The sequence below is a fragment of the Petromyzon marinus genome (genome assembly GCF_048934315.1).
Source record: "Petromyzon marinus isolate PM22_M1 ecotype Great Lakes invasive population chromosome 83 unlocalized genomic scaffold, UKy_Petmar_22M1.pri1.0 chr83_unloc.3, whole genome shotgun sequence".
Taxonomy (NCBI): Eukaryota; Metazoa; Chordata; class Hyperoartia; order Petromyzontiformes; family Petromyzontidae; genus Petromyzon; species Petromyzon marinus.
Window position 1 is genome coordinate 15,001 of NW_027422636.1, and position 27,941 is coordinate 42,941.

At 53.1% G+C, this 27,941-nt stretch overlaps 1 protein-coding gene across 1 annotated transcript in view; it reads right to left on the reverse strand.

The window, feature by feature from the left end:
• The window catches only part of LOC142908391 (nucleolar complex protein 3 homolog), a 66,449-nt gene that overhangs the window by 11,952 nt on the left and 26,556 nt on the right, over positions 1-27,941 (reverse strand). The window contains exons 6-13 of the mRNA XM_076058987.1: positions 27,300-27,461; positions 25,635-25,728; positions 21,783-21,958; positions 18,956-19,084; positions 11,137-11,280; positions 8,116-8,196; positions 3,791-3,894; positions 1,107-1,179 (exon numbers count right to left, since the gene is read on the reverse strand). Of these exons, the coding sequence (XP_075915102.1) occupies positions 1,107-1,179; positions 3,791-3,894; positions 8,116-8,196; positions 11,137-11,280; positions 18,956-19,084; positions 21,783-21,958; positions 25,635-25,728; positions 27,300-27,461 (963 nt within the window). The remainder of the gene's footprint in view (positions 1-1,106; positions 1,180-3,790; positions 3,895-8,115; positions 8,197-11,136; positions 11,281-18,955; positions 19,085-21,782; positions 21,959-25,634; positions 25,729-27,299; positions 27,462-27,941) is intronic.

Genomic DNA, 27,941 nt, shown 5'->3' on the forward strand with positions numbered 1-27,941 from the left:
GAGTGTTGAGGGAGAGTTAAGGGAGAGTTAAGGGAGAGCTAAGGGAGAGTTAAGGGAGAGTTAAGGGAGAGTTAAGTGAGAGTTAAGGGAGAGTTAAGGGAGAGTTAAGAGAGAGTTAAGGGAGAGTTAAGGGAGAGTTAAGGGAGAGTTAAGGGAGAGTTAAGTGGAGAGCTAAGGGAGAGTTAAGGGAGAGCTAAGTGAGAGCTAAGGGAGAGCTAAGGGAGAGTTAAGGGAGAGTTAAGGGAGAGCTAAGTGAGAGTTAAGGGAGAGTTAAGGGAGAGTTAAGAGAGAGTTAAGAGAGAGTTAAGAGAGAGTTAAGGGAGAGTTAAGGGAGAGTTAAGGGAGAGTTAAGGGAGCGTTAAGTGGAGAGTTAAGGGAGAATTAAGGGAGAGTTAAGTGGAGAGTTAAGGGAGAGTTAAGAGAGAGTTAAGTGGAGAGTTAAGGGAGAGTTAAGGGAGAGTTAAGTGGAGAGTTAAGGGAGAGTTAAGGGAGCGTTAAGTGGAGAGTTAAGGGAGAGTTAAGAGAGAGTTAAGGGAGAGCTAAGGGAGAGCTAAGGGAGAGTTAAGGGAGAGTTAAGGGAGAGTTAAGGGAGAGTTAAGGGAGAGTTAAGTGGAGAGTTAAGGGAGAGTTAAGAGAGAGTTAAGGGAGAGCTAAGGGAGAGCTAAGGGAGTGTTAAGGGAGAGTTAAGGGAGAGTTAAGGGAGAGTTAAGGGAGAGTTAAGGGAGAGTTAAGGGAGAGTTAAGGGAGAGTTAAGGGAGAGCTAAGGGAGAGTTAAGGGAGAGTTAAGGGAGAGTTAAGGGAGAGTTAAGGGAGAGTTAAGTGGAGAGTTAAGAGAGAGTTAAGGGAGAGTTAAGGGAGAGTTAAGGGAGAGTTAAGGGAGAGTTAAGGGAGAGTTAAGGGAGAGTTAAGGGAGAGTTAAGGGAGAGCTAAGGGAGTTAAGGGAGAGTTAAGGGAGAGTTAAGGAGAGTTAAGGGAGAGTTAAGGGAGAGTTAAGTGGAGAGTTAAGGGAGAGTTAAGTGGAGAGTTAAGGGAGAGTTAAGGGAGAGTTAAGGGAGAGTTAAGGGAGAGTTAAGGGAGAGCTAAGTGAGAGTTAAGTGAAAACTCACGGATGACTCTGTGAGTCTGTGCAGGACAATGAGGAGGTCATCAAAGAAGTCGACGCTGATGAGGTGGGAGAACCTAGCGGGAGAACAACAACATCAATAACATCAACAACAACAACATCAATAACATCAACAACAACATCGTCAACAACAACATCATCAATAACATCAACATCAATAACATCAATAACATCAGCAACATCAACAACATCAATAACAACATCAACAACATCAACATCATAAATAACACCAACATCAACAACATCAACATCATCAACATCATCAACAACAACATCAACATCATCAACAACATCAACATCATCAACATCAACAACAACATCAACTACAACATCAACTACAACATCAACAACATCAACATCATCAACATCATCAACAACATCAATAACATCAACAACATCAACATCAATAACATCAACAACATCAATAACATCAACGTCAATAACATCAACGTCAGCAACATCAACAACATCAACAACAACAATAACATCAATAACAACATCAACAACATCAACATCAATAACATCAACAACATCAACATCAACATCATCAACAACAACAATAACAACAATAACATCAACAACATCAATAACATCAACAACATCGTCAACAACAACATCAACAACATCAATAACATCAACAACATCAACAACATCAACAACAACATCAACAACAACATCATCAACAACATCAACAACAACATCAACAACATCAACAACATCATCAACATCATCAACATCAATAACATCAACGTCAATAACATCAACGTGAACAACATCAACATCATCAACAACATCATCAGGTGAGTAAGCTGGTGAGTAGCTGGTGAGGAGGTGAGTGAGTAGCTAGTGAGGAGGTGAGTGAGTAGCTAGTGAGGAGGTGAGTAGCTGGTGAGGAGGTGAGTGAGTAGCTAGTGAGGAGGAGGTGAGTAGCTGGTGAGGAGGTGAGTAGCTGGTGAGGAGGTGAGTGAGTAGCTAGTGAGGAGGTGAGTGAGTAGCTGGTGAGGAGGAGGTGAGTGAGTAGCTGGTGAGGAGGAGGTGAGTGAGTAGCTGGTGAGGAGGAGGTGAGTGAGTTGCTGGTGAGGAGGTGAGTAGCTGGTGAGGAGGTGAGTATCTGGTGAGGAGGTGAGTAGCTGGTGAGGTGAGTGAGTATCTGATGAGGAGGTGAGTGAGTAGCTGGTGAGGAGGTGAGGAGGTGAGTAGCTGGTGAGGAGGTGAGTAAGTTGGTGAGGAGGTAAGTTGGTGAGGAGGTGAGTGAGTAGCTGGTGAGGAGGTGAGTGAGTAGCTGGTGAGGAGGTGAGTGAGTAGCTGGTGAGGAGGTGAGTGAGTAGCTGGTGAGGAGGTGAGTGAGTATCTGGTGAGGAGGTGAGTGAGTATCTGGTGAGGAGGTGAGTGAGTAGCTGGTGAGGAGGTGAGTGAGTAGCTGGTGAGGTGAGTGAGTATCTGGTGAGGAGGTGAGTGAGTATCTGGTGAGGAGGTGAGTGAGTAGCTGGTGAGGAGGTGAGTAGCTGGTGAGGAGGTGAGTAGCTGGTGAGGAGGTGAGTAGCAGGTGAGGAGGTGAGTGAGTAGCTGGTGAGGAGGTGAGTAGCTGGTGAGGAGGTGAGTGAGTAGCTGGTGAGGAGGTGAGTGAGTAGCTGGTGAGGAGGTGAGTGAGTATCTGGTGAGGAGGTGAGTGAGTAGCTGGTGAGGAGGTGAGTGAGTAGCTGGTGAGGAGGTGAGTGAGTATCTGGTGAGGAGGTGAGTGAGTATCTGGTGAGGAGGTGAGTGAGTAGCTGGTGAGGAGGTGAGTGAGTAGCTGGTGAGGAGGTGAGTGAGTAGCTGGTGAGGAGGTGAGTGAGTATCTGGTGAGGAGGTGAGTGAGTAGCTGGTGAGGAGGTGAGTAGCTGGTGAGGAGGTGAGTAGCTGGTGAGGAGGTGAGTATCTGGTGAGGAGGTGAGTAGTTGGTGAGGAGGTGAGTGAGTAGCTGGTGAGGAGGTGAGTGAGTAGCTGGTGAGGAGGTGAGTATCTGGTGAGGAGGTGAGTAGCTGGTGAGGAGGTGAGTATCTGGTGAGGAGGTGAGTAGTTGGTGAGGAGGTGAGTGAGTAGCTGGTGAGGAGGTGAGTGAGTAGCTGGTGAGGAGGTGAGTATCTGGTGAGGAGGTGAGTAGCTGGTGAGGAGGTGAGTATCTGGTGAGGAGGTGAGTAGCTGGTGAGGAGGTGAGTGAGTAGCTGGTGAGGAGGTGGTGAGTATCTGTTGAGGAGGAGGTGAGTAGCTGGTGAGGAGGTGAGTATCTGGTGAGGAGGTGAGTAGTTGGTGAGGAGGTGAGTGAGTAGCTGGTGAGGAGGTGACTGAGTAGCTGGTGAGGAGGTGAGTGAGTAGCTGGTGAGGTGAGTGAGTAGCTGGTGAGGAGGTGAGTGAGTATCTGGTGAGGAGGTGAGTAGTTGGTGAGGAGGTGAGTGAGTATCTGGTGAGGAGGTGAGTGAGTAGCTGGTGAGGAGGTGAGTGAGTATCTGGTGAGGAGGTGAGTGAGTATCTGGTGAGGAGGAGGTCAGTATCTGGTGAGGAGGTGAGTATCTGGTGAGGAGGTGAGTGAGTATCTGGTGAGGAGGAGGTGAGTATCTGGTGAGGAGGTGGTGAGTAGCAGGTTGGTGAGGAGGTGGTGAGTATCTGGTGAGTATCTGGTGAGGTTACTTTGAGAGCCCTTCCAGCACGGGAGAGAGCAGTGGGGTGGAGTCTCCCGACTTCTTGAGGATTCGGAAATATAACGTGAAGAGGGTGTCTAGAATGTCAACTTGCTGCACACACAGTGACACACACAGTGACACACACAGACACACACAGACACACACACAGTGACACACACACAGTGACACACACAGTGACACACACACAGTGACACACACACAGTGACACACACACAGTGACACACACACAGTGACACACACACAGTGACACACACACAGTGACACACACAGTGACACACACAGTGACACACACAGTGACACACACAGTGACACACATACACACACAGTGACACACACAGTGACACACACAGTGACACACACAGTGACACACATACACAGTGACACACACAGTGACACACACAGTGACACACACAGTGACACACACAGTGACACACAGTGACACACACAGTGACACACACAGTGACACACAGTCACACACAGTGACACACAGTGACACACAGTGACACACACAGTGACACACATACACACACAGTGACACACACAGTGACACACACAGTGACACACACAGTGACACACAGTCACACACAGTGACACACAGTGACACACACAGTGACACACATACACACACAGTGACACACACAGTGACACACATACACACACAGTGACACACACACAGTGACACACAGTGACACACACACAGTGACACACATACACAGTGACACACACACACACAGTGACACACACACACAGTGACACACACAGTGACACACACAGTGACACACATACACAGTGACACACATACAGTGACACACACACAGTGTGACACACACACATTGACACACACACAGTGACACACACACAGTGTCACACACACACAGTGTCACACACAAAGATCCCCCATATAGCCTTAACAGACTGTAGGGGCAAGTGCTGTTAGTGAGCACCTATGAAGGCCGGAACGGTACACGAGGGGGTGGGTGGCCAGCACCACGCCCGACCGCCTTTGTCTCCCCAGTCGCGATGTTTACACACCGCACCAGGTACTCATTTGAGGCTGAGTCGACCTAGGGGAGGCCCGGGACCGGTTCAGATAATCGTCACTGGTGGTGTTGGCCGTGAGCGGGAATCGAACCCGGGTCGCCAGGTTCATAGCGCAGCGTAGCGCTAACCACTACACTATCGCTCCCCACTGACACACACACACAGTGACACACACACACAGTGACATACACAGTGTCACACACACAGTGACACACACAGTGACACACACACAGTGACACACACACACAGTGACACACACAGTGTCACACACAGTGACACACACAGTGACACACACACTGACACACACACACAGTGACACACACACACATTGACACACACACATTGACACACACACACACACAGTGACACAAACACACAGTGACACACAGTGACACACACACACAGTGTCACACACACACAGTGACACACACACAGTGACACACACAGTGTCACACACAGTGTCACACACACACACAGTGACACACACACAGTGACACACACAGTGTCACACACACAGTGTCACACACAGTGTCACACACACAGTGTCACACACACAGTGTCACACACACAGTGAGTGGTGGTGGTGAGGGTGGTGGTTATTGTGGTGGTGATTGTGGTAGTGATTGTGGTGGTGATTGTGGTGGTGGTGGTGGTGAGCGTGGTGCTGATTGTGGTGGTGGTGATTGTGGTGGTGGTGGTGGTGATTGTGGTGGTGGTGAGCGTGGTGCTGATTGTGGTGGTGGTGGTGATTGTGGTGGTGGTGGTGAGCGTGGTGGTGATTGTGGTGGTGAGTGTGGTGGTGATTGTGGTGGTGGTGTTGTGTTGTGGTGGTGGTGGTGAGCGTGGTGCTGATTGTGGTGGTGGTGATTGTGGTGGTGATTGTGGTGGTGGTGAGCGTGGTGCTGATTGTGGTGGTGGTGATTGTGGTAGTGGTGGTGATTGTGGTGGTGAGCGTGGTGGTGATTGTGGTGGTGGTGTTGTGTTGTGGTGGTGGTGGTGAGCGTGGTGCTGATTGTGGTGGTGGTGATTGTGGTGGTGGTGGTGATTGTGGTGGTGGTGGTGGTGATTGTGGTGGTGGTGAGCATGGTGCTGATTGTGGTGGTGGTGTTGATTGTGGTGGTGGTGGTGAGCGTGGTGGTGATTGTGGTGGTGGTGGTGAGCGTGGTGGTGATTGTGGTGGTGGAGGTGAGCGTGGTGGTGGTGGTGAGCGTGGTGGTGAGCGTGGTGGTGGTGGTGAGCGTGGTGGTGGTGAGCGTGGTGGTGGTGAGCGTGGTGGTGGTGGTGGTGGTGGTGAGCGTGGTGGTGGTGAGCGTGGTGGTGATTGTGGTGGTGGTGGTGAGTGTGGTGGTGGTGGTGGTGAGCGTGGTGGTGGTGAGCGTGGTGGTGGTGAGCGTGGTGGTGGTGGTGAGCGTGGTGGTGGTGAGCGTGGTGGTGGTGAGCGTGGTGGTGATTGTGGTGGTGGTGGTGAGTGTGGTGGTGGTGGTGGTGGTGGTGAGCGTGGTGGTGGTGAGCGTGGTGGTGATTGTGGTGGTGGTGAGTGTGGTGGTGGTGGTGGTGATTGTGGTGGTGGTGAGTGTGGTGGTGGTGGTGAGCGTGGTGGTGGTGGTGGTGGTGGTGAGCGTGATGGTGGTGAGCGTGGTGGTGGTGGTGAGCGTGGTGGTGGTGGTGAGCGTGGTGGTGGTGAGTGTGGTGGTGGTGGTGGTGAGCGTGGTGGTGGTGAGCGTGGTGGTGATTGTGGTAGTGGTGAGTGTGGTGGTGGTGGTGGTGATTGTGGTGGTGGTGAGTGTGGTGGTGGTGGTGGTGGTGGTGAGCGTGGTGGTGGTGGTGAGCGTGGTGGTGGTGAGCGTGGTGGTGGTGGTGAGCGTGGTGGTGGTGGTGAGCGTGGTGGTGATTGTGGTGGTGGTGGTGAGCGTGGTGGTGGTGAGCGTGGTGGTGGTGGTGAGCGTGGTGGTGAGCGTGGTGGTGGTGGTGGTGAGCGTGGTGGTGGTGAGCGTGGTGGTGGTGGTGAGCGTGGTGGTGGTGGTGAGCGTGGTGGTGATTGTGGTGGTGGTGGTGAGCGTGGTGGTGGTGAGCGTGGTGGTGGTGGTGAGCGTGGTGGTGAGCGTGGTGGTGGTGGTGAGTGTGGTGGTGGTGAGCGTGGTGGTGGTGGTGAGTGTGGTGGTGGTGGTGGTGGTGGTGAGCGTGGTGGTGGTGAGCGTGGTGGTGATTGTGGTGGTGGTGAGTGTGGTGGTGGTGGTGGTGAGTGTGGTGGTGGTGGTGAGCGTGGTGGTGGTGAGTGTGGTGGTGGTGGTGGTGAGCGTGGTGGTGGTGAGCGTGGTGGTGATTGTGGTGGTGGTGAGTGTGGTGGTGGTGGTGGTGATTGTGGTGGTGGTGAGTGTGGTGGTGGTGGTGGTGGTGGTGAGCGTGGTGGTGGTGGTGAGCGTGGTGGTGGTGAGCGTGGTGGTGGTGGTGAGCGTGGTGGTGATTGTGGTGGTGGTGGTGAGCGTGGTGGTGGTGAGCGTGGTGGTGGTGGTGAGCGTGGTGGTGAGCGTGGTGGTGGTGGTGGTGAGCGTGGTGGTGGTGAGCGTGGTGGTGGTGGTGAGCGTGGTGGTGGTGGTGAGCGTGGTGGTGGTGAGTGTGGTGGTGGTGGTGGTGAGCGTGGTGGTGATTGTGGTGGTGGTGAGTGTGGTGGTGGTGGTGGTGATTGTGGTGGTGGTGAGTGTGGTGGTGGTGGTGGTGGTGGTGAGCGTGGTGGTGGTGAGCGTGGTGGTGGTGGTGAGCGTGGTGGTGGTGGTGAGCGTGGTGGTGATTGTGGTGGTGGTGGTGAGCGTGGTGGTGGTGAGCGTGGTGGTGGTGAGTGTGGTGGTGGTGAGTGTGGTGGTGGTGGTGGTGAGCGTGGTGGTGGTGGTGAGCGTGGTGGTGGTGGTGGTGGTGAGTGTGGTGGTGGTGAGCGTGGTGGTGGTGGTGAGTGTGGTGGTGGTGGTGGTGGTGGTGAGCGTGGTGGTGATTGTGGTGGAGGTGAGCGTGGTGGTGGTGGTGGTGGTGGTGAGTGTGGTGGTGGTGGTGGTGGTGGTGAGCGTGGTGGTGGTGAGCGTGGTGGTGGTGGTGAGCGTGGTGGTGGTGAGCGTGGTGGTGGTGGAGGTGAGCGTGGTGGTGGTGGTGGTGGTGGTGAGCGTGGTGGTGGTGGTGGTGGTGAGCGTGGTGGTGGTGGTGAGTGTGGTGGTGGTGGTGAGCGTGGTGGTGGTGAGCGTGGTGGTGGTGAGCGTGGTGGTGGTGAGTGTAGTTGCTCACCAGCTTGGACTTCCTCTCCCTCCCCTCTGTGGCGTCTGCCTCCATGAGCTCCTTCTCCAGAATCTCCGCAGCCTTCCTCCACTGCAGCCACGCGGACATTCCACGTTATCGTGGCAGGGGCAGTACATCCACTCACCCACCCACTTGCATGCCCACTCACTCAACCACCCACCAACTCAACGACACAAACACCCACCACACCCACACACACACCTACACCCACACACACACCACACACACACCACACACAAACACCCACCACACCCACACACACACCCACCACACACACACACCTATACACACACACACCCCGCTACCTACACCTACACACACACACACCTACACACACCCCGCTACCTACACCACCCTACCTACACCTACACCTACAAACACACACACACACCTACACCCCCCACACACACACACACACCCCTACCTACACCTACACCCACACCTACACCCCCGTACCTACACCTACACCCCCCCACACACACCTACACCCACACCCCCCACACACACACCTACACCTACACCCCCCCACACACCTACACACACACACCTACACCCCCACACACCTACACCCCCCCACACACACACACACCTACACCCCTACACCTACACCCCCCTACCCACACCAACACACACACACCTACACCCCTACACCTACACCCACACACACACCAACACACACCCACACCCCTACACACAACCCCACACCTACACCCCCACACACACCAACACACACACACCGACACCCCCACACACCCCCACACCTACACCCAGACACACTTACACCCCTACACACACCCCCACACCTACACCCACACCCACACACACCTACACCCACACCTACACACCAACACCTACACCCCCTACCCACACCTACACCCACACACACACCCACACCCCTACACACACCCACACACCAACACACACCCACACCCCTACACACACCCACACACCAACACACACCTACACACCAACACACACCAACACCCCTACACACACCAACACCCCTACACACACCCACACACCAACACCTACACCCCTACACACACCTACACCCCTACACACACCTACACCCCTACACACACCTACACCCCTACACACACCTACACCCCTACACACACCTACACCCACACACACACCCCTACACACACCTATACACACCTACACCCACACACCTACACCCCCACACACCCCTACACCCCTACACACACACACCTACACCCCCACACCTACACCCCTACACACACCTACACCCCTACACACACCTACACCCCTACACACACCTACACCCCTACACACACCTACACCCCTACACACACCTACACACACCTACACCCCTACACACACCTACACCCCCACACACACCAACACCTACGCCCCTACACACACCTACACCCCCCTACACACACCTACACCCCCCTACACACACCTACACACCCCTAAACACACCTACACCCCCCTACCCCCACACCTACACCCCCACACCTACACCCCCACACCTACACCCACACCCCCACACCTACACCCCCACACCTACACCCCTACACACACCAACACCCCCACACCCACACACACACCTACACCCCTACACCTACCCCCACACCTACACCCACAAACCTACACCCCCACACACACACCCCTACACACACCTACACCCCCACACCTACACACACACACCTACACCCCCACACCTACACCCCCACACCTACACCCACACACCTACACCCCTACACCCCCACACCTACACCCACACACCTACACCACCACACCTACACCCACACACCTACACCCCCACACCTACACCCCCACACCTACACCCACACACCTACACCCCTACACCCCCACACCTACACCCACACACCTACACCACCACACCTACACCCACACCCCTACACCCCCACACCTACACCCCCACACCCACACCCCCACACCTACACCCCCACACCTACACCCCTACACACACCTACACCACCACACCTACACCCACACACCTACACCACCACACCTACACCCACACACCTACACCCACACACCTACACCCCCACACCTACACCCACACACCTACACCCACACACCTACACCCACACACCTACACCCACACACCTACACCCACACACCTACACCCCCACACCTACACCCACACCTACACCCACACACCTACACCCCCACACCTACACCCACACACCTACACCCCCACACCCACACACCTACACCCCCACACCTACACCCACACACCTACACCCCCACACCTACACCCACACACCTACACCCACACACCTACACCCCCACACCTACACCCCCACACCTACACCCCAACACCTACACCCACACACCTACACCCCCACACCTACACCCCCACACCTACACCCACACACCTACACCCACACACCTACACCCCCACACCTACACCCCAACACCTACACCCACACACCTACACCCCCACACCTACACCCACACACCTACACCCCAACACCTACACCCACACACCTACACCCCCACACCTACACCCACACACACCTACACCCACACACCTACACCCCAACACCTACACCCACACACCTACACCCACACACCTACACACACACACCTACACCCACACACCTACACCCACACACCTACACCCCCACACCTACACCCACACACCTACACCCCCACACCTACACCCACACACCTACACCTACACACACACCCACACACACCTACACCCACACACCTACACCCCCACACCTACACCCCCACACCTACACCCCCAAACCTACACCCACACACCTACACCCACACACCTACACCCACACACCTACACCCCCACACCTACACCCACACACCTACACTCCCACACCTACACCCACACACCTACACCCACACACCTACACCCACACACCTACACCCCCACACCTACACCCCCACACACACCAACACACCTACACCCACACCTACACCCACACCTACACCCACACCTACACCCACACACACCTACACCCCCCCTACACCCACACACCTACACCCACAAACCTTCCGCTGCATCCGCGACACTCCGGCTGCACCGCGCCTGGCACCGGCCCCGGCAGCTCCTTGCCGGCGCTTGCCGCCGGCAGGTTCAGAGTCGCGGCGAACCTCCGCTTCATGGATACGCAGCTGGAGCAGCGTGCGTAGCGCCTGCAAGTAGTGGTGGTGGTGGTGGTGTCAGTGGTGGTGGTGGTGGTGTTAGTAGTAGTAGTGTCAGTAGTAGTGGTGGTGGTGTCAGTAGTGGTGGTAGTGGTGGTGTTAGTAGTGGTGGTGTTAGTGGTGGTGTTAGTAGTGGTGGTGGTGGTGGTGTCAGTATCAGTAGTGGTGGTGGTGGTGGTGGTGTTAGTAGTAGTAGTGTCAGTAGTAGTGGTGGTGGTGTCAGTAGTGGTGGTGGTGGTGGTGGTGTTAATAGTAGTAGTGTCAGTAGTAGTGGTGGTGGTGTCAGTAGTGGTGGTAGTGGTGGTGTTAGTAGTGGTGGTGTTAGTGGTGGTGTTAGTAGTGGTGGTGGTGGTGGTGTCAGTAGTGGTGGTAGTGGTGGTGTTAGTAGTGGTGGTGGTGTTAGTAGTGGTGGTGGTGTTAGTAGTGGTGGTGGTGTTAGTAGTGGTGGTGGTGTCAGTAGTGGTGGTGGTGTTAGTAGTGGTGGTGGTGTTAGTAGTGGTGGTGGTGTTAGTAGTGGTGGTGGTGTCAGTAGTGGTGGTGGTGGTGGTGTTAGTAGTAGTGGTGGTGGTGGTGGTGTCAGTAGTGGTGGTGGTGGTGGTGTTAGTAGTGGTGGTGGTGTTAGTAGTGGTGGTGGTGTCAGTAGTGGTGGTGGTGTTAGTAGTGGTGGTGGTGTTAGTAGTGGTGGTGGTGTTAGTAGTGGTGGTGGTGTCAGTAGTGGTGGTGGTGTTAGTAGTGGTGGTGGTGTTAGTAGTGGTGGTGGTGTTAGTAGTGGTGGTGGTGTTAGTAGTGGTGGTGGTGTTAGTAGTGGTGGTAGTGGTGGTGTTAGTAGTGGTGGTGGTGGTGGTGTTAGTAGTGGTAGTGGTGTTAGTAGTGGTGTCAGTAGTAGTGGTGGTGGTGGTGTCAGTAGTGGTGGTAGTGGTGGTGTTAGTAGTGGTAGTAGTGTTAGTAGTAGTAGTGGTGGTGGTGGTGTTAGTAGTGTCAGTAGTGGTGGTGGTGTCAGTAGTGTCAGTAGTAGTGTAGTAGTAGTAGTGGTGGTGGTGTTAGTAGTGGTAGTGGTGGTGATAGTAGTGTCAGTAGTGGTGGTGGTGGTGGTGTCAGTAGTGGTGGTGGTGGTGGTGGTAGTGGTGGTGTTAGTGGTGGTGTTAGTAGTAGTGGTGGTGGTGGTGGTGTCAGTAGTGGTGGTGGTGGTGGTGGTAGTGGTGGTGTTAGTGGTGGTGTTAGTAGTAGTGGTGGTGGTGGTGGTGTTAGTGGTGGTGTTAGTAGTGGTGGTGGTGGTGGTGTCAGTAGTAGTGGTGGTGGTGGTGTCAGTAGTGGTGGTGGTGGTGTCAGTAGTGGTGGTGGTGTCAGTAGTGGTGGTGGTGTCAGTAGTGGTGGTGGTGTTAGTAGTAGTGTCAGTAGTAGTGGTGGTGGTGTTAGTAGTGGTGGTGGTGGTGGTGTTAGTAGTGGTGGTAGTGGTGGTGTTAGTAGTGGTGGTGGTGTTAGTAGTGGTGGTGGTGTCAGTAGTGGTGGTGGTGGTGGTGTTAGTAGTAGTGGTGGTGGTGGTGGTGTCAGTAGTGGTGGTGGTGGTGGTGTTAGTAGTGGTGGTGGTGTTAGTAGTGGTGGTGGTGTCAGTAGTGGTGGTGGTGTTAGTAGTGGTGGTGGTGTTAGTAGTGGTGGTGGTGTTAGTAGTGGTGGTGGTGTTAGTAGTGGTGGTGGTGTTAGTAGTGGTGGTGGTGTTAGTAGTGGTGGTGGTGTTAGTAGTGGTGGTGGTGTTAGTAGTGGTGGTGGTGTTAGTAGTGGTGGTGGTGTTAGTAGTGGTGGTGGTGTTAGTAGTAGTGGTGGTGTTAGTAGTGGTGGTGGTGTTAGTAGTGGTGGTGGTGTTAGTAGTGGTGGTGGTGTCAGTAGTGGTGGTGGTGGTGGTGTTAGTAGTAGTGGTGGTGGTGGTGGTGTCAGTAGTGGTGGTGGTGTTAGTAGTGGTGGTGGTGTTAGTAGTGGTGGTGGTGTCAGTAGTGGTGGTGGTGTTAGTAGTGGTGGTGGTGTTAGTAGTGGTGGTGGTGTCAGTAGTGGTGGTGGTGTTAGTAGTGGTGGTGGTGTCAGTAGTGGTGGTGGTGTTAGTAGTGGTGGTGGTGTTAGTAGTGGTGGTGGTGTTAGTAGTGGTGGTGGTGTTAGTAGTGGTGGTGGTGGTGGTGTTAGTAGTGGTGGTGGTGGTGGTGTTAGTAGTGGTAGTGGTGTTAGTAGTAGTGTCAGTAGTGTCAGTAGTGGTGGTGGTGGTGGTGGTGTCAGTAGTGTCAGTAGTGGTAGTGGTGGTGGTGGTGGTGTCAGTAGTGGTGGTAGTGGTGGTGTTAGTAGTGGTGGTGGTGTTAGTAGTGGTGGTAGTGGTGGTGGTGTTAGTAGTAGTGGTGGTGGTGGTGTTAGTAGTAGTGGTGGTGTCAGTAGTGGTAGTGGTGGTGGTGTTAGTAGTAGTGGTGGTGGTGTCAGTAGTGGTGGTGGTGGTGGTGTTAGTAGTAGTGGTGGTGGTGTCAGTAGTGGTGGTGGTGGTGGTGGTGTTAGTAGTGGTAGTGGTGGTGATAGTAGTGTCAGTAGTGGTGGTGGTGGTGGTGTTAGTAGTGGTGGTGTCAGTAGTAGTGTCAGTAGTGGTGGTGGTGGTGTTAGTAGTGGTGGTGGTGTTAGTAGTGGTGGTGGTGTTAGTAGTGTCAGTAGTAGTAGTGTCAGTAGTAGTAGTGTCAGTAGTAGTAGTGTCAGTAGTAGTAGTGTCAGTAGTAGTAGTAGTGTCAGTAGTAGTAGTGTCAGTAGTAGTAGTAGTGTCAGTAGTAGTAGTGTCAGTAGTAGTAGTAGTGTCAGTAGTAGTAGTGTCAGTAGTAGTAGTGGTGTCAGTAGTAGTAGTGTCAGTAGTAGTAGTAGTGTCAGTAGTAGTAGTGTCAGTAGTAGTAGTGTCAGTAGTAGTAGTAGTGTCAGTAGTAGTAGTGTCAGTAGTAGTAGTAGTGTCAGTAGTAGTAGTAGTGTCAGTAGTAGTAGTGTCAGTAGTAGTAGTGTCAGTAGTAGTGTCAGTAGTAGTAGTGTCAGTAGTAATAGTGTCAGTAGTAGTAGTAGTGTCAGTAGTAGTAGTGTCAGTAGTAGTAGTGTCAGTAGTAGTAGTGTCAGTAGTAGTAGTAGTGTCAGTAGTAGTAGTAGTGTCAGTAGTAGTAGTAGTGTCAGTAGTAGTAGTGTCAGTAGTAGTAGTGTCAGTAGTAGTGGTGTCAGTAGTAGTAGTAGTGTCAGTAGTAGTAGTGTCAGTAGTAGTAGTAGTGTCAGTAGTAGTAGTGGTGTCAGTAGTAGTATTGTCAGTAGTAGTAGTGTCAGTAGTAGTGTCAGTAGTAGTGTCAGTAGTAGTAGTAGTGTCAGTAGTAGTAGTAGTGTCAGTAGTAGTAGTGTCAGTAGTAGTAGTGTCAGTAGTAGTAGTGTCAGTAGTAGTAGTAGTGTCAGTAGTAGTAGTGTCATTAGTAGTAGTAGTGTCAGTAGTAGTAGTGGTGTCAGTAGTAGTATTGTCAGTAGTAGTAGTGTCAGTAGTAGTGTCAGTAGTAGTGTCAGTAGTAGTAGTAGTGTCAGTAGTAGTAGTAGTGTCAGTAGTAGTAGTGTCAGTAGTAGTAGTGTCAGTAGTAGTAGTGTCAGTAGTAGTAGTAGTAGTGTCAGTAGTAGTAGTGGTGTCAGTAGTAGTAGTGTCAGTAGTAGTAGTGTCAGTAGTAGTAGTGGTGTCAGTAGTAGTAGTGTCAGTAGAAGTAGTAGTGTCAGTAGTAGTAGTGTCAGTAGTAGTAGTGTCAGTAGTAGTAGTGTCAGTAGTAGTAGTGTCAGTAGTAGTAGTAGTGTCAGTAGTAGTAGTGTCAGTAGTAGTAGTAGTGTCAGTAGTAGTAGTGTCAGTAGTAGTAGTAGTGTCAGTAGTAGTAGTGTCAGTAGTAGTAGTGGTGTCAGTAGTAGTAGTGTCAGTAGTAGTAGTAGTGTCAGTAGTAGTAGTGTCAGTAGTAGTAGTGTCAGTAGTAGTAGTAGTGTCAGTAGTAGTAGTGTCAGTAGTAGTAGTAGTAGTGTCAGTAGTAGTAGTAGTGTCAGTAGTAGTAGTAGTGTCAGTAGTAGTAGTGTCAGTAGTAGTAGTAGTGTCAGTAGTAATAGTGTCAGTAGTAGTAGTAGTGTCAGTAGTAGTAGTGTCAGTAGTAGTAGTGTCAGTAGTAGTAGTGTCAGTAGTAGTAGTAGTGTCAGTAGTAGTAGTAGTGTCAGTAGTAGTAGTAGTGTCAGTAGTAGTAGTGTCAGTAGTAGTAGTGTCAGTAGTAGTGGTGTCAGTAGTAGTAGTAGTGTCAGTAGTAGTAGTGTCAGTAGTAGTAGTAGTGTCAGTAGTAGTAGTGGTGTCAGTAGTAGTATTGTCAGTAGTAGTAGTGTCAGTAGTAGTGTCAGTAGTAGTAGTAGTGTCAGTAGTAGTAGTAGTGTCAGTAGTAGTAGTGTCAGTAGTAGTAGTGTCAGTAGTAGTAGTGTCAGTAGTAGTAGTAGTGTCAGTAGTAGTAGTGTCATTAGTAGTAGTAGTGTCAGTAGTAGTAGTGGTGTCAGTAGTAGTATTGTCAGTAGTAGTAGTGTCAGTAGTAGTGTCAGTAGTAGTGTCAGTAGTAGTGTCAGTAGTAGTGTCAGTAGTAGTAGTAGTGTCAGTAGTAGTAGTAGTGTCAGTAGTAGTAGTGTCAGTAGTAGTAGTGTCAGTAGTAGTAGTAGTGTCAGTAGTAGTAGTGGTGTCAGTAGTAGTAGTGTCAGTAGTAGTAGTGGTGTCAGTAGTAGTAGTGTCAGTAGAAGTAGTAGTGTCAGTAGTAGTAGTGTCAGTAGTAGTAGTAGTGTCAGTAGTAGTAGTGTCAGTAGTAGTAGTAGTGTCAGTAGTAGTAGTAGTGTCAGTAGTAGCAGTGGTAGTGTCAGTAGTAGTAGTAGTAGTATCAGTAGTAGTAGTGTCAGTAGTAGTAGTAGTGTCAGTAGTAGTAGTAGTGTCAGTAGTAGTAGTAGTGTCAGTAGTAGTAGTAGTGTCAGTAGTAGTATTGTCAGTAGTAGTGTCAGTAGTAGTAGTGTCAGTAGTAGTAGTGTCAGTAGTAGTAGTAGTGTCAGTAGTAGTAGTAGTGTGAGTGTTATTAAAACTGGGTAGTGGGTGAGTGGGTGGGTGAGCGGGTGAGTGAGTGAGTGGGTGAGTGAGCGGGTGAGTGGATGACCAGGTGAGTGAGTGGGTGAGTGAGTGAGCGGGTGGGTGAGTGAGTGGGTGAGTGAGTGACTGGGTGAGTGAGTGGGTGAGTGAGTGTCTGAGTGAGTGAGTGAGTGGGTGAGTGAGTGGGTGAGTGAGTGTCTGAGTGAGTGAGTGGGTGAGTGAGTGAGCGGGTGGGTGAGTTAGTGTCTGAGTGAGTGAGTGGGTGAGTGAGTGTCTGAGTGAGTGAGTGGGTGAGTGGCTGAGCGGGTGAGTGAGTGGGTGGGTGAGTGAGTGAGTGGGTGAGTGAGTGGGTGGGTGAGTGGGTGAGTGAGTGGGTGAGCGGGTGAGCGTGTGAGTGGGTGAGTGAGTGAGTGAGTGGGTGAGTGAGTGGGGGAGTGAGTGAGTGGGTGAGTGAGTGGGTGACTGGGTGAGTGAGTGGCTGAGTGAGTGAGTGGGTGAGTGAGTGGGTGAGTGAGTGTCTGAGTGAGTGAGTGGGTGAGTGAGTGAGCGGGTGGGTGAGTTAGTGTCTGAGTGAGTGAGTGGGTGAGTGAGTGTCTGAGTGAGTGAGTGGGTGAGTGGCTGAGCGGGTGAGTGAGTGGGTGGGTGAGTGAGTGGGTGAGTGAGTGGGTGGGTGAGTGGGTGAGTGAGTGGGTGGGTGAGTGAGTGAGTGAGTGGGTGAGTGAGTGAGTGAGTGGGTGAGTGAGTGGGGGAGTGAGTGAGTGGGTGAGTGAGTGGGTGACTGGGTGAGTGAGTGGCTGAGTGAGTGAGTGGGTGAGTGAGTGAGTGTCTGAGTGAGTGAGTGGCTGAGCGGGTGAGTGAGCGGGTGAGTGAGTGGGTGAGTGAGTGAGTGTCTGAGTGAGTGGGTGAGTGAGTGAGTGAGTGGGTGAGTGAGTGGGGGAGTGAGTGAGTGGGTGAGTGAGTGGGTGACTGGGTGAGTGAGTGGCTGAGTGAGTGAGTGGGTGAGTGAGTGAGTGTCTGAGTCAGTGAGTGGCTGAGCGGGTGAGTGAGCGGGTGAGTGAGTGGGTGAGTGAGTGGGTGAGTGAGTGAGTGAGTGAGTGGGTGAGTTAGTGTCTGAGTGAGTGAGCGGGTGGGTGAGTTAGTGTCTGAGTGAGTGAGTGGGTGAGTGAGTGTCTGAGTGAGTGAGTGGGTGAGTGGCTGAGCGGGTGAGTGAGTGGGTGGGTGAGTGAGTGGGTGAGTGAGTGGGTGGGTGAGTGGGTGAGTGAGTGGGTGGGTGAGTGAGTGAGTGAGTGGGTGAGTGAGTGAGTGAGTGGGTGAGTGAGTGGGGGAGTGAGTGAGTGGGTGAGTGAGTGGGTGACTGGGTGAGTGAGTGGCTGAGTGAGTGAGTGGGTGAGTGAGTGGGTGAGTGAGTGTCTGAGTGAGTGAGTGGGTGAGTGAGTGAGCGGGTGGGTGAGTTAGTGTCTGAGTGAGTGAGTGGGTGAGTGAGTGTCTGAGTGAGTGAGTGGGTGAGTGGCTGAGCGGGTGAGTGAGTGGGTGGGTGAGTGAGTGGGTGAGTGAGTGGGTGGGTGAGTGGGTGAGTGAGTGGGTGGGTGAGTGAGTGAGTGAGTGGGTGAGTGAGTGAGTGAGTGAGTGGGTGAGTGAGTGGGGGAGTGAGTGAGTGGGTGAGTGAGTGGGTGACTGGGTGAGTGAGTGGCTGAGTGAGTGAGTGGGTGAGTGAGTGGGTGAGTGAGTGTCTGAGTGAGTGAGTGGGTGAGTGAGTGAGCGGGTGGGTGAGTTAGTGTCTGAGTGAGTGAGTGGGTGAGTGAGTGTCTGAGTGAGTGAGTGGGTGAGTGGCTGAGCGGGTGAGTGAGTGGGTGGGTGAGTGAGTGGGTGAGTGAGTGGGTGGGTGAGTGGGTGAGTGAGTGGGTGGGTGAGTGAGTGAGTGGGTGGGTGAGTGAGTGAGTGAGTGGGGGAATGAGTGAGTGGGTGAGTGAGTGGGTGACTGGGTGAGTGAGTGGCTGAGTGAGTGAGTGGGTGAGTGAGTGAGTGTCTGAGTGAGTGAGTGGCTGAGCGGGTGAGTGAGTGGGTGAGTGAGTGGGTGAGTGAGTGAGTGGGTGAGTGAGTGGGTGAGTGAGTGAGTGAGTGGGTGAGTGAGTGGGGGAGTGAGTGAGTGGGTGAGTGAGTGGGTGACTGGGTGAGTGAGTGGCTGAGTGAGTGAGCGGGTGGGTGAGTTAGTGTCTGAGTGAGTGAGTGTCTGAGTGAGTGAGTGAGCGGGTGAGTGAGTGGGTGAGTGAGTGAGTGGGTGAGTGAGTGGGTGAGTGAGTGAGTGAGTGTGTGTGTGAGTGAGTGAGTGAGCGGGTGAGTGAGTGGGTGAGTGAGTGAGTGGGTGAGTGAGTGGGTGAGTGAGTGAGCGAGTGGGTGAGTGAGTGGGTGAGCGGGTGAGCGTGTGGGTGAGTGAGCGGGTGAGTGAGTGAGTGAGTGGGTGAGTGAGTGAGTGGGTGGGTGAGTGAGTGAGTGGGTGAGTGAGTGAGTGGGTGAGTGAGCGGGTGAGCGTGTGGGTGAGGAGTTGCTCACCTCAGGACGCACGTTATAGTTGCGGCTCCGAATGAGTGCGGAGATAATCTTCACCACGCTGAGCGACGCGTCACCAACACGGTCAACTCGAAAGAGCTCAGCCACGGCCTCACAGCACTCACTCGCCACCTACTCACCACACACCACCACCAATACTCACCAATACTCACCACACACACCACTACTACTCACCACTACTACTCACCACAGGACTCACTCGCCACCTACTCACCACACACCACCACCAATACTACTCACCAATACTACTCACCACTACTACTCACCACACACCACCACTACTACTCACCAATACTCACCACACACCACCACCACTACTCACCACTACTACTCACCACAGCACTCACTCGCCACCTACTCACCACACACCACCACCACTACTACTCACCACTACTACTCACCACCTACTCACCACACACCACCAATACTACTCACCACAAATACTCACCACACACACCACAATTACTCACCACAGCACTCACTCGCCACCTACTCACCACACACCACCACTACTACTACTCACCACTACTACTCACCACCAATACTCACCAACTACTACTCACCACACACCACAAATACTACTCACCACTACTACTCACCACACATACCACTACTACTCACCACTACTACTCACCACACACCACAAATACTACTCACCACTACTACTCACCACCTACTCACCACACACACCACAAATAATACTCACCACACACACCACAACTACTCACCACACACCACAAATACTACTCACCACTCACCACAAATACTCACCACAGCACTCACTCGCCACCTACTCACCACACACCACCACTACTACTCACCACTACTACTCACCAATACTCACCAACTACTCACCACTACTACTCACCACACACCACAAATACTACTCACCACTACTACTCACCAACTACTACTCACCACCACTACTCACCACAGCACTCACTCGCCACCTACTCACCACACACACACAACACCTCACCACTACTACTCACCACTACTACTCACCACACACCACAAATACTACTCACCACTACTACTCACCACACACACCACAACTACTCACAACTACTCACCACACACACCACAAATACTCACCACTACTACTCACCACCACTACTCACCACCACCTACTCACCACACACACCACAACTACTCACCACACACCACAAATCCTCACCACTACTACTCACCACCTACTACTCACCACACACCACAATTACTCCCCAACTACTACTCACCACATACATCACTACTACTCACCACAAATACTCACCACACACACCACAAATACTCACCACCACCTACTCACCACTACTACTCACCACTACTACTCACCACAAATACTCACCACTACTACTCACCACACACACCACAATTACTCACCAACCACTCACCACCTACTCACCACAAATACTCACCACACACCACCACAAATACTCACCACTACTACTCACCACAAATACTCACCACTACTACTCACCACATACACCACAAATACTCACCAACTACTCACCACAACTACTCACCACCACTACTCACCACCTACTACTCACCACACACACCACCACTACTCACCACTACTACACACCACACACACCACAAATATTCACCACTACTACTCACCACCTAATCACCACCTACTGACCACAACTACTCACCACCTACTACTCACCACCTACTACTCACCACCTACTACTCACCACACACACCACAACTACTCACCACAACCACCACACCTACTCACCACCACCTACTCACCATACTCACCACACACACAACAACTCACCACCTACTCACCACACACACTCACCACCTACTCACCACTACTACTCACCACACACACCACAACTACTCACCACACACACCACCAGTACTCACCACCTACTACTCACCACCACTACTCACCACAACGACTCACCACACACACCACAACTACTCACCACCTACTACTCACCACACACACACCACAACTACTCACCACCTACTCACCACCTACTACTCACCACACACACACCACAACTACTCACCACCTACTCACCACCTACTACTCACCACCACTACTCACCACAACTACTCACCACACACACACACCACAACTACTCACCACACACACCACAACTACTCACCACCTACTCACCACATACACCACAACTACTCACCACACACACCACAACTACTCACCACCACTACTCACCACAACTACTCACCACCACTACTCACCACACACACCACAACTACTCACCACCACTACTCACCACTACTACTCACCACACACACCACAAATACTCACCACTACTACTCACCACCTAATCACCACCTACTGACCACAACTACTCACCACCTACTACTCACCACCTACTACTCACCACCTACTACTCACCACCACTACTCACCACAACTACTCACCACCACTACTCACCACACACACCACCCACTACTCACCACACACACCACCACCTACTCACCACACTCACAACCCAAGGAAGAGACACAAACACACACACACACAGACAGACACACACACAGATAGAAACACACCTACACACACAGACAGACACACACACACACCACACACACACACCACACACACCACACACACCACACACACCACACACACCACACACACACACACACACCACACACACCACACACCACACACCACACACAGACACACCACACACCACACACCACACACAGACACACCACACATACCACACACACCACCCACACTACACACACACCACACACACACCACACACCCACACACACACCACACACACACCACACACACACACGGAGTACCACCCACGCGTGTGTTGCTGTCCGTGGTGAGTGGTGTAACAGCAAGCGCCACGTTGCGGTGGAAGTTGAAGTGACGGAGTGACACCAGCAGGCGGCAGAGGCAACGCAGCGCCACCTGCGCTAGGCCCCAGTAGCTGGCCAGGGACACCGCCTCAACGCGCTTGAGACGCATTAACTTCCAGTCTGTGATACGGGGAGTGAACACAGCTGTTACACACTCACTCAGTCACTCACTCAGACACTCACTCAGACACTCACTCACTCAGCCACTCACTCAGACACTCAGCAACTCACTCAGCCACTCACTCAGACACTCACCCAGACACTCACTAACCCAGCCACCCACCCAGCCACTCACTAGGGGGTGTCTCTGGCCAGGCCCCAGTAGCTGGCCAGGGACACCGCCTCAACGCGCTTGAGACGCATTAACTTCCAGTCTGTGATACGGGGGGGTGAACACAGCTGTTACACACTCACTCAGACACTCACTCAGACACTCACTCACTCAGACACTCACTCAGACACTCACTCAGACACTCAGCCACTCACTCAGACACTCACTCAGACACTCACTCAGACACTCAGCCACTCACTCAGACACTCACTCAGACACTCACTCAGACACTCACCCAGACACTCACTCAGCCACTCACTCAGACACTCACTCAGCCACTCACTCAGACACTCACTCAGCCACTCACTCACTCAGACACTCAGCAACTCACTCAGCCACACAGCTAGACACTCACTCAGACACTCACTCATTCAGACACTCACTCAGACACTCACTCAGACACTCACTCAGCCACTCACTCAGACACTCACTCACTCAGCCACTCACTCAGACACTCACTCATTCAGCCACTCACTAACCCAGCCACTCACTCACTCACCCACCCAGCCACCCACCCAGCCACTCACCCAGCCACTCACTCACTAACCCAGCCACTCACTAGGGGGTGTCTCTGGCCAGGCCCCAGTAGCTGGCCAGGGACACCGCCTCAACGCGCTTGAGACGCATTAACTTCCAGTCTGTGATACGGGGGGTGAACACAGCTGTTACACACTCACTCAGTCACTCACTCAGTCACTCACCCAGACACTCACTCAGCCACTCACTCAGACACTCACTCAGACACTCACTCAGCCACTCACTCACTCAGACACTCAGCAACTCACTCAGCCACACAGCTAGACACTCACTCAGACACTCACTCATTCAGACACTCACTCAGACACTCACTCAGACACTCACTCACTCAGACACTCACCCAGCCACTCACTCACTCAGACACTCACCCAGCCACTCACTCACTTACTCAGCCAGTCACTCACTCACTCACTAACCCAGCCACTCACTCACCCAGCCACTCACTCACTTACTCAGCCAGTCACTCACTCACTAACCCAGCCACCCACCCAGCCACTCACTAGGGGGTGTCTCTGGCCAGGCCCCAGTAGCTGGCCAGGGACACCGCCTCAACACGCTTGAGACGCATTAACTTCCAGTCTGTGATACGGGGAGTGAACACAGCTGTTACACACTCACTCAGACACTCACTCAGACACTCACTCAGACACTCACTCACTCAGCCACTCACTCAGACACTCACTCACTCAGACTCACTCAGCCACTCACTAACCCAGCCACTCACTCACCCAGCCACTCACTCACTCACTCACCCAGCCAATCACTAACCCACACACTCACTAACCCAGCCACTAACCCAGCCACTCACTAGGGGGTGTCTCTGGCCAGGCCCCAGTAGCTGGCCAGGGACACCGCCTCAACGCGCTTGAGACGCATTAACTTCCAGTCTGTGATACGGGGGGTGAACACAGCCACTCACTCACTCAGACACTCACTCAGCCACTCACTCAGCCACTCACTCAGACACTCACTCAGACATTCACTCAGCCACTCACTCAGACACTCACTCACTCAGCCACTCACTCAGACACTCACTCACTCAGACTCACTCAGCCACTCACTAACCCAGCCACTCACTCACCCAGCCACTCACTCACTCACCCAGCCAATCACTAACCCACACACTCACTAACCCAGCCACTAACCCAGCCACTCACTAGGGGGTGTCTCTGGCCAGGCCCCAGTAGCTGGCCAGGGACACCGCCTCAACGCGCTTGAGACGCATTAACTTCCAGTCTGTGATACGGGGGGTGAACACAGCCACTCACTCACTCAGCCACTCACTCACTCACTCAGCAACTCACTCACTCAGCCACTCACTCAACCACTCACCCTGACACTCACTCAGACACTCACTAAGACACTCACTCAGACACTCACTCACTCACCCAGCCAATCACTCAGACTCACTCAGCCATTCAGTCACTCAGCCACTCACTCACTCACTCAGACACTCACTCAGCCACTCACTCAGCCACTCACCCATTCAGCCACTCACTAACCCAGCCACTCACTCAGTCAGCCACTCACCCAGCCACTCACTCAGCCACTCACTCATTCAGCCACTCACTAACCCAGCCACTCACTCAGTCAGCCACTCAGCCACTCACCTAGACACTCACTCAGCCACTCACTCAGCAACTCACTCAGCCACTCACTCAGAAACTCACTCACTCAGCCACTCAGCAACTCACTCAGCCACTCACCCAGACACTCACTCAGTCACTCACTCAGTCACTCACTCAGACACTCACTCAGCCACTCACTCAGCCAGCCACTCACCCACTCATTCACTCAGCCACTCACCTAGACACTCACTCAGTCAGCCACTCAGCCACTCAGCCACTCACCCAGCCACTCACTCACCCAGACACTCACCCAGACACTCACCCAGCCACTCACCCAGCCACTCACTCAGCAACTCACTCAGCCACTCACTCACTCAGCCACTCACTCAGCCACTCACCCAGCCACTCACCCACTCACCTAGACACTCACTCAGTCACTCAGACACTCACTCACTCAGCCAGCCACTCAGCCAGCCACTCACTCAGCCACTCACCCAGTCACTCACTCACCCAGGCACTCAGACACTCAGTCACTCACTCAGCCACTCACTCAGCCACTCACTCACCCAGACACTCAGTCACTCACTCAGCCACTCACTCAGCCACTCACTCAGACACTCACTCAGCCAGCCACTCAGCCACTCACTCAGCCACTCACTCAGTCAGCCACTCACTCACCCAGACACTCACTCAGCCATTCACCCAGCCACTCACCCAGACACTCACTCACTCAGCCACTCACTCAGCCACTCACTCAGCCACTCACTCAGCCACTCACTCACCCAGCCACTCACTCACTCAGCAAGTCACTCAGCCAGCCACTCACCCAGCCAATAAGCCACTCACCCAGCCACTCAGCCACTCACTCAGGCAGCCACTCACTCACTCACCCAGACACTCATCCACTCACCCAGCCACTCACTCAGCTAGCCACTCAGCCAGCCACTCAGCCACTCACCTAGACACTCACTCACCCAGCCAGCCACTCACTCACCCACTCAGTCACCCACTCAGCCAGCCACTCACTCACTCACTCATCCACTCACTCAGCCACTCACTCACTCACTCACCCAGACAATCATTCACCCAGCCACTCACACAGCCACTCACTCACCCAGCCACTCACTCACCCAGCCACTCACTCACTCACCCAGCCACTCACTCACTTACTCATTCACCCAGCCACTCACTCACTCACTCACCCAGCCACTCACTCACTCACCCAGCCAGCCGCTCACCCAGCCGCTCACCCAGCTGCTCACCCAGCCGCTCACCCAGCCGCTCACCCAGCCGCTCACCCAGCCGCTCACCCAGCCGCTCACCCAGCCAGCCAGCCGCTCAGCCCCCCACCCCTCCCCACCTTTGACGGTCTGCTCCAGGGTGTCGAGGTAGCAGCGGTACTGCTGCACCAGCCCCTCCTCAAACTCACGCAGCTGCTGCACCTCCTTCTTCACCTGCACAGTCACACAGACACAGTCACACACAGTCACACAGTCACACACACACACACAGACACACACAGACATACACACACACACACAGTCACACAGTAACACACACACACACACACAGTAACACACACACAGTCACACAAACAGACACACACACACAGTCACACACACAGACACACACAGACACACACAGACACACACACACATACACACACACACATACATACACACACACACAGACACACACAGACACACTCACACACAGACACACACAGTAACACACAGACACACACACAGTCACACACAGACACAGTCACACACAGACACACACAGACACACAGTCACACACAGTCACACACAGTCACACACAGTCACACACACACACAGTAACACACACACACAGTCACACACACAGTAACAAACAGTAACACACACAGTCACACACAGACACACACAGTCACACACACAGTCACACACAGACACACACAGACACATAGTCACACACAGTCACACACACAGTCACACACACACACAGTAACACACACACAGTAACACACACAGTCACACACACAGACACACTGACACACACACACACAGACACACACAGTAACACACACAGACACACACACACAGTCACACACACAGACACAATCACACACAGACACACACACAGACACACACAGTCACACACAGTAACACACAGACACACACAGTAACACAGACAAACACACAGACACAGTCACAGACACAGATACACAGACACACACAGTAACACACAGACACACACAGTGACACACAGAGACACACATACAGACACTGACAGTGACACACACACACAGTCACACACACACACAGTCACACACACAGTCACACACAGAGACACACATACAGACACACACAGTAACACACAGACACAGTCACACACACAGTCACATACACAGTCACACACACACTCACGTAAACACACAGTCACACACAGACACACACAGACACACACACAGTAACACACAGACACACACACACAGTAACACACACACGTACACACACACACGTAAACACACACGTACACACAGTCACACACACGTACACACACACACGTACACACACAGTCACACACAGACACACACACAGTAACACACAGACACAGTCACACACAGACACAGTCACACACAGACACAGTCACACAGACAGTCACACAGACAGTCACACACACACAGTCACACACAGTAACACACAGACACACACACACAGTTACACACAGGTACACACACAGTAACACACAGTAACGCACACACAGTCACACACGTACACACACACACACGTACACACACACACACGTGCACACAGTCACACATACACTCACGTAAACACACAGACACACACAGTAACACACACACAGTCACACACACACACAGTCACACACAGACACAGTCACACACAGACAGTCACACACACAGTCACACACACACAGACACACACACACAGTCACACACACACACACAGTAACACACACACACACGTACACACACACACACACACGCCCACCACACCACACCACACCCACTACCACCCACCTTGGTGTCCTTCTCGGCCGCGCTGAGCGGCCGGATCCGGTAGCCGGGCACAACGTCCAGGAAGACCTCGAGCAGGGAGAGCATCGCCAGCTTTCGCACGGTGCCGGCCACACCACAGCGCTTCTCGTGGAGCATAGAACGCAGCTCACGCAACTCCTTCAGCTGCGGGTGGGGAGGGTCAGGCCGGCCCGTAACACTCCGAGTGTTAGAGAGGAGAGGGAGGGGTTTCGGCCACACCACTTCTCGTGAAGCATAGAACGCAGCTCACGCAACTCCTTCAGCTGCGGGTGGGGAGGTCAGCCGGCCCGTAACACTCCGAGTGTTAGAGAGGAGAGGGAGGGGTCCGGCCACACCACTTCTCGTGAAGCATAGAACGCAGCTCACGCAACTCCTTCAGCTGCGGGTGGGGAGGGTCAGGCCGGCCCGTAACACTCCGAGTGTTAGAGAGGGGAGGAGAGGGTGGTGGGAGCGTACGCACGCCACTACCACCCACCACTACCACCCACTACTACCCACTACCATCCCACCACTACCACCCACCACTACCCACTACTGCCACCCACTAATACCACTACCACCCACCACTACCACCCACATCTCCCAGCCACCCCTACCACCCACTGACACCACCACCCACTGACA